The following is a 13,222-nucleotide window of genomic DNA, read 5'->3' as shown; positions in this document are numbered from 1 at the left end:
TTGTGTTAAAAAATGTGCTACATTACATTGTAGTTTGCTATTAAATCAGAAAACATAACGCATGCATATACACATATATATATATATATATATGTGTGTGTGTGTGTGTGTGTGTGTGTGTGTGTGTGTGTGTGGTATAGACATATTCTCTCATTGGGTGATAGGGTGGGGTTAGTTTAACATTATGGTGGGCCAAATTAAATGTCCTTTGCCTACACGTCACAGTTTGGTAATGTAATTACATGTCACAGTAATGGTAAATGTAACTACTACTTAACTACATAGTTACTACAAAGTTATTAGCCTGAATTACACTTACATTCAATTTACATCCATGACAAAGGTCTTGATAGATAGAAAAACAAGACTGTTGGCACAACAATAACACATTATCAAATTCAAAGCATAATAACATGTCTCTGCTTCTATTTACAAGCATGCTATTGAATACTTCTGCTTATTTCATTGAGCTACAAGTAAGAAATAGACCACATTTTATGTTACATTGTTTCCAGTATGGGAAATTCAGCAAATTGTGCACTCTTAAGTGTGTTCTCTGTGGAAGGTGTGTTAACTTATTTTCACAGAGAACAGACTTGTTCAGGGGTGCCCAAACTTTTTCACACAACTGTATATAGCAATATCTGCATTTTGAGATTTTTGAAGGTGCCAGTTATTGTTCCCACAGAGAAAACAGTGTCAGAGTTCCTTATTTAGGATACACGCTGACGTACAACCTCAGAGGCCCTTTGGCAATGTTACCATGAAAGTTTTTCCACAAACATCGTTTGATTAGAAATTTCCACCAACCTGCTGTGGTCCCTCCCCACACCCCACACTCGGATGCTGCTGACTGGCTGAGAATGTAGTAGGGTGTGGTCTACAGGGTCAATCAGGGTCAACGTGACGTCCTGAAGAACCAATAGCATCGCTTTCCCCTGAGGAAAAAAAAAAGTCTTGGAATTCTCTGTAATACTAAAATACAGAACATAGACTGAACACTTAATGAAATGCATGCAATGTTCATTTTATTAGAAGCAACACATTTGTATGACTAGTCCATGAGCTTGAGCTCTGACCACTTTATATACAGATCCACTGTATATAAACCACACACACACACACACACACACACACTTTCTAAGCCACTTCTCCCTCAGGGTCACGGGGGGTTGCTGGAGCCTATCCCAGCTGTCATCAGGCAGAAGGCAGGATACACCCTGGACAGGTTGCCAGTCCATCACAGGGCCGGAGAGACAGACAGACAGACACCCGCACACTCACACCTAGGGGCAATTTAGCATGTCCGATCGGCCTGACTGCATGTCTTTGGACTGTGGGAGGAAACCCACACAGACACGGGGAGAACATGCAAACTAATTATTTAACTTGTTATTTTGCGAAAATAACTTTGTTATCTTGAGATAACAAGATAATTAGCTTGTTATTTCTAGACAACAACTTTGTTATCTTGAGATAACAAGTTAATCATCTTGTTATATACTGAGATACAGCTATAAATCTAAATATTTTAATTCCACTTTAAAAGGAAATAAAAAAAAAAGAAGAAAATAATCAAAAGTGTAGATAAAGCGGATATGGATAGGATTTGGAACAGAAACCACTCAGTAAAAAGTTCCCTATTTTCTATATCGCAGTTTTCAGAGCAAAACCTTGTATTTCCAAAACTTTAAAAATTAACTTTAAAAAATTCCAAGTAATTTTGGGACACTTATTTTGGTCCATTCATCATGGAATTTACGCACAATGTTAAGGATTACGTTTATTTAAATTGTTTTGATTGACTGTTGGACAGCAGTCTGAACTAACAGAATGACGGGGCTGTGAGGCTGCATTCCTCCTCCTCCTTGTGCTCAGTCTTTCTTACCTCCTCCCTCTCGCCCGCATTCGCTCGCTCTCTCCGGCGGAGTGTGTGTGCGTGAGGGGGTGTGTCCGGGTGCTGGAGGAGTCTGATGCAGTCACTGACCACAGCACTGCTCCGGCCAGCCACCATATCGGCCTCATACACCTCCATCCAGCCCAGAGAACGTACACGAAACACCTGCAGCACACACACACACACACACACACACACGTCTACCTGAGAAACAGAACACTTGAAGCATTTAGTAGCATTTAGCATATCACAAATCTTTAAAGATTACAATATTTAGCATTTAGCATATCAGAAATCTTTAAAGATTACACTATTTAGCATTTAGCATATTACAAATCTTTAAATGACTTATGAATCGATTCGGACTCGTGCTTGAACAGCTCTTGACTCAAAACTCACAAAACATTAGGAAAAAAAGCGCAAACAAAATGGACTGAACTAGGATCATAATATGGGAAGTGAATAAAACCTTCTGGTTCCTATTCTACGCATGTGATTTTGACTCTGAATGTGAATTCAGAACTGTGAATGCCTCTGTTTAGCACATAATAATTGCAATAACACAATATTGCCAGTATTATGATATCATACTACATCATGGGGCCTGTAGGGATTGCCACTCCTACACGCACACACAAATACACAATGAGACTGTGTTTGTGAGACATTCACTCTTCTCCTTCACCCTTCCTCCTTTCTCCCGACTTCCTCTGCCCCTCCTGTCTGTTTAATACAACAGAGCACCGCAGAGCCAGTGTTTCTCTGCATTTAACACACTAATGTACAGTCAACTCACTTTTGTCTCACATGTTTTATTTTATCTGCTCCTCGTGACTTTTATTTTCTCTCCTGTTCTCTCTCGCTCATCAAAGTTTCAGATGCTGTTGTCGTCCCGGCACGTGCTTTCACCGTTCTACAGATGATGTAATCCCACATTGCATTGCGTTCAGTCGCCACTGTTTAGAAACTGAGCACATTGTCTCTCCTCCTCACTCATCCCACCATCCTACCCCCACCTCTCTGTCTCTCCCTCAAAGACAAATGAACTTTATCATGTGCTGTATTTGTACTGCCAGCAGGTGGCAGCACAAACAACACAGATAACTGCAGTTCCACTTGCAGCCACTTGATGGTGCTTGACGACCAGTCTTTCTTTTAGTACAGCCCTCAGTATCTCTGTCTTGGATTAAAGGGGAATTTCTGTATAACTCAGTGTATGAGATGTAAAAAAGAGTTTGATATGAAATGGTTCATTGTAGAGATACTGATTCAAATGGTTTGGAGGTGATAGTGGATGTGATGTCTATCACACAAATCTCCTCGAGTAATTTTATTTTTTTCATCCACAATCACCAGGGAATCCACACACCTTCTATATTTTTACATCATGTTTAAAAGGTCAAAACAGTCGTAAGTCTGGAAAATAAGTATCCTTTGGGGACTATACGCCATGGATGTACCTCTCCGCCATAAATAGTCTTTAAAACATTGTTTTTGGCTAAAAAATCTTACTCGACTCTTACACTCTTACACTCGTGGGCGCCCTCTGCTGTTTAGTTTCTGATATAATGGGGAGAATAGGAAGTGGCCAGGCTCCTCATAAACCGGCTCTGTAAACACGTAATCAAGTTAGTTAGCCAGACAGCTAATGTTAACTACCATTACTGAAGTAAAGAAAGTCAAATAAAACTAAAGCGCGATAAACTGAGAGTAAAGAATATCGTGGCAGCATTTCGAGGTGTTTATCAGAGCGTCACTGCCTGCAGTTTCAGTTTCATTTCCAAACGCTATTCCTCCTAATAAACAGACACACGTCCAGCTCTGTCCCCTCATTATTCACCACCTTCACAGTAATGTTTTTCAAGTTTTCATCAACAATAACACACAAAGGTTATAAGAGGGGACGGTGGAGATCGTGTCTGCAGCATCTGGGGCTTCTAAACACTGTCAAAGCTCAGTTTTCAATATAGAAAAATGTACCATCATTATGCTGGCTATAGTGAACTGTGCTGCCTGACACAGCATAAAACAATAGAAACAGATGGTTGAACCAAAAGTTAAGACGCTCTGGGGTTTATCTTAAAGGTAAGAAAATATTTAGGATATTTTGGCAACTTAGGATGTTTCTGTAATACCGTTTTCTTATCTGGAAATAAGATTATAGACTTAAGAACTGTTGTTCTGTAATGGCTTCTATCCTAACTTTAGTCTTAACTGAAATTGCCATGAGAACAAAGCAGATAAGATATGATCTCAGACTTTTCTGTGAAGAATTCTGACTTGGCAAGTTTCTCTAGAATAAAGCACTTTACATTAAACCACTCTGACTTTGCTGACATCGTTTATGTCTGTGACTGAAAAATCAAACGCTAATCTGAGAGCAGCTATGACTGTGACCCATCATTAAAGGGAAAGCTGCGGTCAGCGATGCACATGAACCCACCTGCGTGTCCAGGTCATCGATGGGGATGACCGTATCAGCAGGAGCATGTGGCACTTTAGCCCTGGGGAGAAAAGAGAAAAGTATGCTAGAAACAAGAAATACATTATTTAATATGTTTTAATGTTAGCAATTCCTTCCACCAAATTATAGTGTCTTAACAAGCAGCTTGTTGCTACCTGAGAAGAAAGAGCTCCGCTCACTCGCTGCACAATATGCTGTAAGCCTCGCCTTCTGAAGTACTGAGCCATAAAACTGCCGTAATATCAGGTTCAGCTCAGTTTTGTCATTTTTTTGCTAAATCAATATTAATGTTGTTTTGTTCCAGCCAGTCTGTAAAGCATCTTACAGCCCATTTTGTTTGGTAATGGCATTGGGTTCATTTATGGCTGATTCCAGGTTATTTAGTTGTTCTTCTGTCACATCTGCTGACTGAAAAGCTGCTCAGAGGTGATGACAGTTTGGGAATTTAGTGTAGTCTCATCTTCCGAGTCCGACCAAATCGGCTGTCGATCAAACGTGATCTTAAAAGTATTGATTTTCTGTTTGTGCACAAAGTAAGAAGTAAATGGCCTGAACGTCTCCTACAGCTGTCAAAGTCATTGCTTAGCAACGGCGTCTCAGCAGAGTGATACAGTGATTGTGAAAAAACGTGATGTTACGGTGAAATATGAAATGGAACGCTTCTCAACCAATCAGCTTGCGTGGCCGGAACTAACTCTTGAATAATTATGAGTTTCACAGACTTCTTAGGTCATCTCATGGCCATATTGGGAAGTCCAGATTCTGGTTTTCTCAGTGACAAAAAAATAATGACGTCTTTGTCTCTCCCTTTCCGATACAAAAAGGCTGATCGGTTTTGCCATACAGACATTTCTCTGCCAAATATCACCAGATCTTCTGAATAATGAGGTCATTAAGGAGCTAGCACTGACTTGACATCATATAACTGCCAACTTCACCAAAATACCCAAAATAAACCAAGAAGTTCGTCAAACATGCCAGGTAAGCACAATCTTAAAAAGATTCTTCTTCAAGGGTTCTGTAGTAAAGAAAATGACTTATGCAGAACCCTGAACACTCAACGAATCTTTTCCATGATTAAAGGGTTCTTTGCATCATGAAAGCGTTCTTCAAAGTGATGGAGAATGTGCTGTAGATGGTTCTATATAGACCTTTTTTGAAAACCTTTTCAAAAAGTCTCTGATTCTGCAGGGAAGTTGGCACAACACCTGTTGGCTAAAACAGCTGCTTGCTGCATTCAGCTCAGTCATATTGTTCTCTAAATTCCATCAAAAAGTCCACAAGGCACTTTTGAAAACCTAGATACAGTTTTTTTCATGGGATGAGAGAAGTTTTATGATGTATCTATGGAAAATACATGAGCGACTACTGATTTCTAGTGTTTGTTAGCAACGTTAGCCCTGTAACTCCAGGGCTAAGATAAAGAAGCAAAATCCAGACACCAGACATGACTTGGCTAATCAACCACACCTGAGGTAAGTAGATAATTATGTCAATTTTTGGCTGAACTATTTCTTTATCAACTTAATGTTGTCTGAGACAAGTCTGTGATGATATATGCATGCAGTTTAAACAATGCTAATTGGTGATATACACTGAGGAAATTTCATGACTGGACTTGCTGCACAGGTGGCGTCCGATCACGGTACCACGCTGGAATTCACTGAGCTCCTGAGAACGACACATTCTTCCACTAATGTCTGTAGAAGCAGTCTGCAGGCCTAGGGGCTTGGTTTTATACACCTGTGGCCATGGAAGTGATTGGAACACCTGAATTCAATGATTTGGATGGGTGGGTGAATACTTCTGGTAATATAGTGTAAAAGCTTCCACTACATGTTAGCTGTATTAGCCTTGTAGATCCAGAGCAAAACCAAACGCAAAAAGAAGCAAACCTCAGACACCAAATATGTCTTGGTTGATTGCTTTTGGGATGAACGGAAAATTGGACACATTTGATTTTTTAGACAGAACTATTCCTTCAAAGGGCGGCACGGTGGCGTGGTGGGTAGCGCTGTTGCCTCACAGAAAGGAGGGCCTGGGTTTGATTCCCCGGCTGGGCGACCAGGGTCCTCTCTGTGTGGAGTTTGCATGTTCTCCCCGTGTCTGCGTGGGTTTCCTCCGGGTTCTCTGGTTTCCTCCCACAGTCCAAAGACATGCAGTCAGGCCAATTGGACATGCTAAATTGCCCCTAGGTGTGAGTGACTGTCTGTGTCTGTCTGTCTGCCCTGCGATGGACTGGCGACCTTCTCCAGGGTGTATCCTGCCTTCCGCCCGAACAAAGACTGCTGGGATAGGCTCCAGCGCCCCCCACCACCTCCCCCCCCCCACCCCCGCGACCCTGATGGAGAAGCGGCTTAGAAAATGGATGGATGGATGGATGGATGGAACTATTCCTTCAATAATGTAACTACATTAATGTAATTCATGCACTGGTTAGCTATTCCTGCTCGCAGTTTCCAGGCCTCCATGCAGCCTGAAAGAATGTTGTTAGCTTATTACCTCAGGTTTATGTAGCTGTAAGGCATGCAGCGGGCTCCCTCACATCCTCTCTCTCTCTCTCTCCTCTCCTCCACTCTCCTGCTCTCTCGCTCTCTCTGCTCTTCCACTCTCCTGCTCTCTCGCTCCCTGGACTCAGCGCGAACGGAGGCCCCCTTCTGGTCCTGCGAAAAAGGAAAGTTGGAGTAATATACCTATAATAATGACTAGAATTCTTGTTAGCACAAGTAGAGTAGTAAAACTATATTTTGAAAGGAGAATCCCACCATTTTTTCAAAGTTCAAAACATAATTCAAACATTAAAGGGCCTATATCTTGCATTATTGTTGTTTTTACTTGCATTTGCTGCATTTATATTCATTTTATTGTGACCATTTTTCAACAGTTTTTCTATGTATCTGTATATGTTGTTACTGTGCTTTTAAGACTGATATATGCAAATGAGCTCTGTTCTGATTGGCTGCCCTGTGTTGTACTTCATTCAGAAAGCAGTACAGACTCCAGTAACAATTCCTTTAAATGTTGTTGTTAAAGTGTGCATGGGCGGGGCTAACCTGCTATAGGCTGAATAGATGGCTATTTATATATATATATATATATATATATATATATATATATATATATATATAAACATGTCCATTTTCCTGACTGCATATAAACAATTAATTTAATAGAGGCTGTTTATGTACTCTAGAGATGTACTCTTTATGTACTCTGTTTATGTATTCTAGAGAAAAAGTCAGAATTGTTCACAGTGGTGGTGATAGGAACCAGACATTGTTTTATGATAGTTTTGAGATCAGATTTTGGCCTAAAATGCATATTTAACATACATACTGGACAGAAAGGTATATGTAAAGCAATGTAAGGCAAAGTAGTGTCTGAAAAAACGTTTCTGTTTAAATTTCCCACTATTTTACCATCATTAGTATTACATAAAAACCTCTGAAGACATATTTAGGTTCACTGAGGCTTCTACATCAAATAAAATGGATATATTTGCATATATTTGAATGATTTTGTTTACATCTCAATCATTAAATTACACAGTAGGTTTTTTCCATTTAAAATGAATTTTTAGATGTGTGTGTTTGTTACCAGGTAGTTGTTATTGAAGAAGCTGCTAGGGGGTCCAGACACTTCATAGCAGAGTGAAGATGAAGAAGGTGAAGAGGCAGCTGAAGAAGGCACAGGCTCTACGGAACTGTCTGACACGATGCTACTAGGCCTCTGCATATGTACACACACACAGCCCACCACACAAGAACAAAACATGTCAATGTCATTTAAGGCTTTCACATATAGCAGTACAAACGTCAGAGACCACCATTCAATTGATTTCTGTACAAAGCCATTAGTTTTTCTTTTCTCTTGATATATTTCTCAGGAGATTAGACACAAGATAATCCACTTGCAGAAAACTTGGATTGGATTTTCACATTTTCAATGTTGTTGAGCATTTACAGCATAAAGGGATTAAAAAAAAAAGTTAAATGGGTTAAACTAAAATGAACATAACAAATCAAACAAAATCAAATAAGATTAAAAAAAATGTAAGAGGACATTAAGATTTAATTAAGAAGTGGAAAGATAAAAAAATGAACCAATTCATGAATATATATACATTTCAATATAAAATGATAAATAATGCGAAGTAAAATACAGCAAAATTAGTCAAATATCTCTGCAGACTGCTTTGAAAAACAGCAAGTCTCTTGAAAAGAATGGAAGTGGTAATAAAGACAAACAGTGGGCACATAAAAATGATTTTATATTTAGTTGTTGAGGTTTTTGTTGAATTTTCTGTTAAATATGTGATTTTGGGATGGATTTATTTATTTATTTAGCTTCTTTTCCTCCTGCTGAACAATGAATGGCTTAATGGTTGTTTTGACTAGATATTAAACAAATGAAGGACGGTCTTTGACTTTCGAACTGTAAATGTCTGAAAACCTCATCTTAAATTTCACTGGATAAAACACAGATACTCTGTGTGTCAAAAAGCATCCAGACCGTTTTTCTAATGACTGAATTCAGCTCCTTTATGGTGCACCCATTGCTGTTCAGCTGTACACACAGTTTGTATAATCTACATAGAAAAGCATTGACCAATAGAATGGGATGCCCATGAGCCTAAGTCACCATACACAATGCCAGAGGGGTATAAAGCCTGTAAGGCACTTTCTCTGGAGTGTTGGGGCTCTATCCAGTACATTTGGGATGAGCTGGAGTGACTAATCATCCTACATCAGTACCTGACGTCACTAATGCTCTCATGGCCGAATGCAATCAGATCCTCACAGCAATGTTTCAACATCTAGTGTAAAGCATTCCCAGAAGAGTAGAGGCTGTTACTGCAGCAAAGGGGGGCAAACTCCCCATTAATACCTTTAATTGAAGAAAAAATGGTGCATGAGCAGCAATCGTTGCTGCTAATGCTTTGTTCTTATTCAAAATACATCAACTTAATCTCATGGACATCTTGTGGCTAGATATAGTAGTATTATTCTCCACCTAGCCTAATAATCAAGGCCTTGATGTGCTCAGTGATTAGCTACTGATGTATCAGACACTGCCCAGGCCTTTAAGACACGCCCCTCTCATTAGCATATAAGCATTCAGAAAAATTTGAAATAAATACATAATCGCACAAGCTGGAATCGAGAAAATAGGAGAAAGTTTAAAAAAATAAAGATGAGAGACTGAATACACGATAAAGGAAATTACCAATGCACTCGCTTACTCACTCACTCACTTTAGTAGGATGAAGTTTCTCCACAAGGGGGAGCTATTAGCCTTCAATTTTGCTTGTGTTGTCCTTGTTTACTCTGATTTATTGCGGCAACGAGTTCATTTCACTTGCTTTCTAGAGATCCAAAGTTACTTATTTCATTATTATGACATAACAAATGTTATCCCCATATCTTGAGATTCTGCAATTTCATTTTCTTGAGAACTCAAGTAAAAAACGCTGAATGTGCACAAAGATGTACTCCACACCTATATGTCATAAGCCTAGTAACAGAAGGATGCACTGAAAACTAGCATTAGGATCTTTAGTCTCACAGCGTTTTTCTCTCTGCTGCGGTCTCGTCTAATTGTAAATGTAGGTCCAAAGCTTTTCCCAATCTCAAAACTTTTTTTGACGGAACACTGGGACGTTCTGGAGTGTCATCACAACAAACACTTCAGCTACTTATTTGTGCACATGTAAACAACCAGCAGCCCACAAAAACAAGTATTTTCACCTGAATGGAAAGTCCATTTGTTTTTGCACCAAATTAAAGCTACAGGCATACTAGACAGTCTGTAATGCATAGAACACCTCAGGGCTGTATATATGTTTAAGAACCAAAAACAGTGGACTTAGAAGTAGAATAAAGGGTGCAGAATCAGTTTAATAGTAGTGTGTCTGTGCGTCTGTGTGTGTCTGTGTGTACCTCACTCTGTGTCTTAGAAGATGGGACAGACAGGGAAGTGCCCTCCTTTGCCCTGTCCGGCTGCTGATCGAGTTCGGGTGGGTGGTGGTTGCTGGGGGTTATGGGCCGCTCCCGCTGGGTGGTCCCGGTGGGAACGTGCCAGAAATAAACATCAGACACATCCTCCACCTCTCTCCAGCCAGGGGGCAGCACTGAGTCATTCCATACACCTGCTATACACACAGACAGTGGCAATAGACACAGGGAAAAAATTAAGACTCTCACCCATAACTGAAACAAGACAAATCAAGACAAACAGTCGTGTATGTAACCTAAAAAAGTGCATACGCAGTCAATACAGTCATCCGCACATTCTAATTACTGTGTATTTACGCAAGTTAACATAACGGGAAAAAAAGACTGCCTATGCAAAAGTTATAGCACATTTTATGTTTTTTTGTCTTTTATTTTGCAACGTGTTAAGCAAATAAATAGAAACTTTGAAACTTTAGAAGAAATACAAATACATGTGTGATCTGCTGTGAGTGTGTTAACTTAACCATTTCCAAAGCTCTTCACTGGGTAGCTCAATATTTTAAGTTGCTATACAATACCTAGTTTATTTATTAAGTCCATTACATTGAATCAGGTCCTGCTGGCAGAATAGATTAAATCCTTACTTTGGCTAGACTGCACTGGGAAGCCTGTGTTCTTCTAACCTGCTAGAAAAAACAGCACTTGTCATGTTTTGGATGCTGGTATCCTAAGTGACCAGCTAAACCAGCACCAGACCACCATAAAACAGCATGGAATATATACTGGTCTGTGCCATTTTTTTCTAACACAGTAGGTGTATTCTTCTAACCAACTGTACATCAATATAAACACTATATAGACTGCTTCTAATTATTAAGCTCAAGTGTTTCAGCCACACCCATTGGTAACAGCTTAATAAAATGAAACTTTTATTCTTGTAGTCTCTATAGAAAAACAGTAAAATGAGTCGTACTGAAGAGCTCAGTGAATTTAAACATGGCACTGTCATAGGTTGCCACCTCTGCCACAAGTCAATTTGTGGATTTTCTGTCCTGCTAGATCTGCCCCTGTCAACTGTAAGTGCTATTATTGTGAAATGGAAGCATCTAGGAGCAACAACATCTTAGCCAAGTGGTAGACCATGCAAACTGACAGAGGGTGCTTCAGCAGACAAAGACATTTTGGACAATTGTACGATTCCAACTTTGAAGGAACAGTTTGGGGAAGGACCTTTTTCTATTCTAGCATGACTGAGCCCCAGTGCACAAAGCAAAGTCCATAAAGGCATGGCTGGTGTGGATGAACTTGACTGGCCTGTACAGGGCCCTGACCTTAACCCCATCAAACACCTTTGGGATGAACTAGAACGAAGATTGTGAGCCAGTGCCTCTCGGCCAACATCAGTGTCGGACCTCACAAATGCTTTTCTGGATGAATGGTCAAAAATTCCCCCAGATTTTCACTCCACAATCCTTTAAAAAAGCTTCCCAGAAAAATGGAAGCTGTTATAGCTGTGAAGGGAGGATCAACTCCATATTAATGTCTACAGAATTAGGATGGGATGACATACAAGCTCCTGTAGGTGTAATATGTAGGCATCCCAATACTTTTGTCCCTATAGTATATTTAATTTTTTTTTATTTTAATATAATGTATTATTTTAGTGGCAAGAACACTTAATTGAGTTTGGCACACTTTCTTTGGTTGCCTAACTCCTCCACGTACTGCACATACACACCACACCCACACTGAGTGTTAGGTACACACATGGCATATATGAATACACACAGACAAACATACATACATACATATTTATATACAGAAATACACAAACACAAGCACAACAGGTCACTTTAAAGTCTGTTGTCATGGTAACAGCATGGTAGCTTATAGAGGCAAGGAGCAGGTTACAGTGGTAAACTAACTGCCAAGGAGAGAGAGACAGAGAGAGAGAGAGAGAGAGAGAGAGAGAGAGAGAGAGAGAGAGAGAGAGAGAGAGAGAGAGGTGATAAGTAAAATGAAACTGAGGCAGAGAGGTAGAGGGACAGCAGTAATATGCTGCCTATTATCTGGCTTTCTTATCTAAGCTTGAGAATGTGATGTGTCATAAAGCCTTATGGGGCCAAATAACGCATTTGATTGACAAGTAGGTAAATGCAAGAAAGTGAGAGAACACAAAACCCCAAAACAAGCAACAAACATTTCGAATTTGACTTATGAAATCATTTTAAAACAGTGAGTTTTTGTGTGAGTGTTTGAAAACAGCCAAAACAACCTTTTCCTCCACTGGAGACTAGCAGTGATGACCCATGACTGTTAGAGCTAGGCCTTCAGTCCAGGCCATGAACGTCAAAAAAGTACATTAATTACAGCTTCATACATTAAACATCATTTATTTACATTAATGCTATTTTCTGCTAGCACCCCTATCAGATTCTAGTGGTATGTTAGCACTCTGCTAACGGGGATTTACATGAACAATTTTTGTCAGATCTAGATTTAAGATGGACATGTGAAGTTTGAAAGATGTTCCATCTTCTGGTGGAAACTTGTAACACACATGTTGACATATTTTAACTTTCACACTGTCAAATGTGAATACTTCAGTAAAGAGCCCAGGCATGGAGCTGCTGCTGCTGCTAACATCTGATTGAAACACATTGGTCAAACTAGCACTAGCATCAGTGATATATCTAGAACTTTGAGAAGGCCTAGAATGACATTTTTTCTCACTGAATCAGTCCCAGCCATTGGAAATCAAAACGTGATCTTTTTTTTCACTTAAAACCCGCAAAGCACGTTATAAAGGATCTGGATAAGTGCTTTTCAGTGTGCATTGTCTGCAAAGTGCCCTTAAAAATATGTGCATTTCATTTTATAAAAATAATAATTATTATTATTACTATT

At 39.6% G+C, this 13,222-nt stretch overlaps 1 protein-coding gene across 3 annotated transcripts in view; it reads right to left on the bottom strand.

The window, feature by feature from the left end:
- Positions 1-13,222, bottom strand: part of LOC108434533 (amyloid-beta A4 precursor protein-binding family B member 2) — an 89,942-nt gene that overhangs the window by 65,158 nt on the left and 11,562 nt on the right. For 2 of the 3 annotated variants that reach the window (XM_017709734.2, XM_017709738.2), the window contains exons 3-8: positions 10,301-10,512; positions 7,959-8,090; positions 6,864-7,024; positions 4,341-4,401; positions 1,889-2,062; positions 811-938 (exon numbers count right to left, since the gene is read on the bottom strand). In XM_017709734.2, the coding sequence (XP_017565223.1) occupies positions 811-938; positions 1,889-2,062; positions 4,341-4,401; positions 6,864-7,024; positions 7,959-8,090; positions 10,301-10,512 (868 nt within the window). The remainder of the gene's footprint in view (positions 1-810; positions 939-1,888; positions 2,063-4,340; positions 4,402-6,863; positions 7,025-7,958; positions 8,091-10,300; positions 10,513-13,222) is intronic. The other variant, XM_017709737.2, reaches the window with a different exon arrangement.

Source organism: Pygocentrus nattereri, chromosome 14 (genome assembly GCF_015220715.1).
Source record: "Pygocentrus nattereri isolate fPygNat1 chromosome 14, fPygNat1.pri, whole genome shotgun sequence".
Taxonomy (NCBI): Eukaryota; Metazoa; Chordata; class Actinopteri; order Characiformes; family Serrasalmidae; genus Pygocentrus; species Pygocentrus nattereri.
This window is presented reverse-complemented; position numbering and strand designations above follow the sequence as displayed.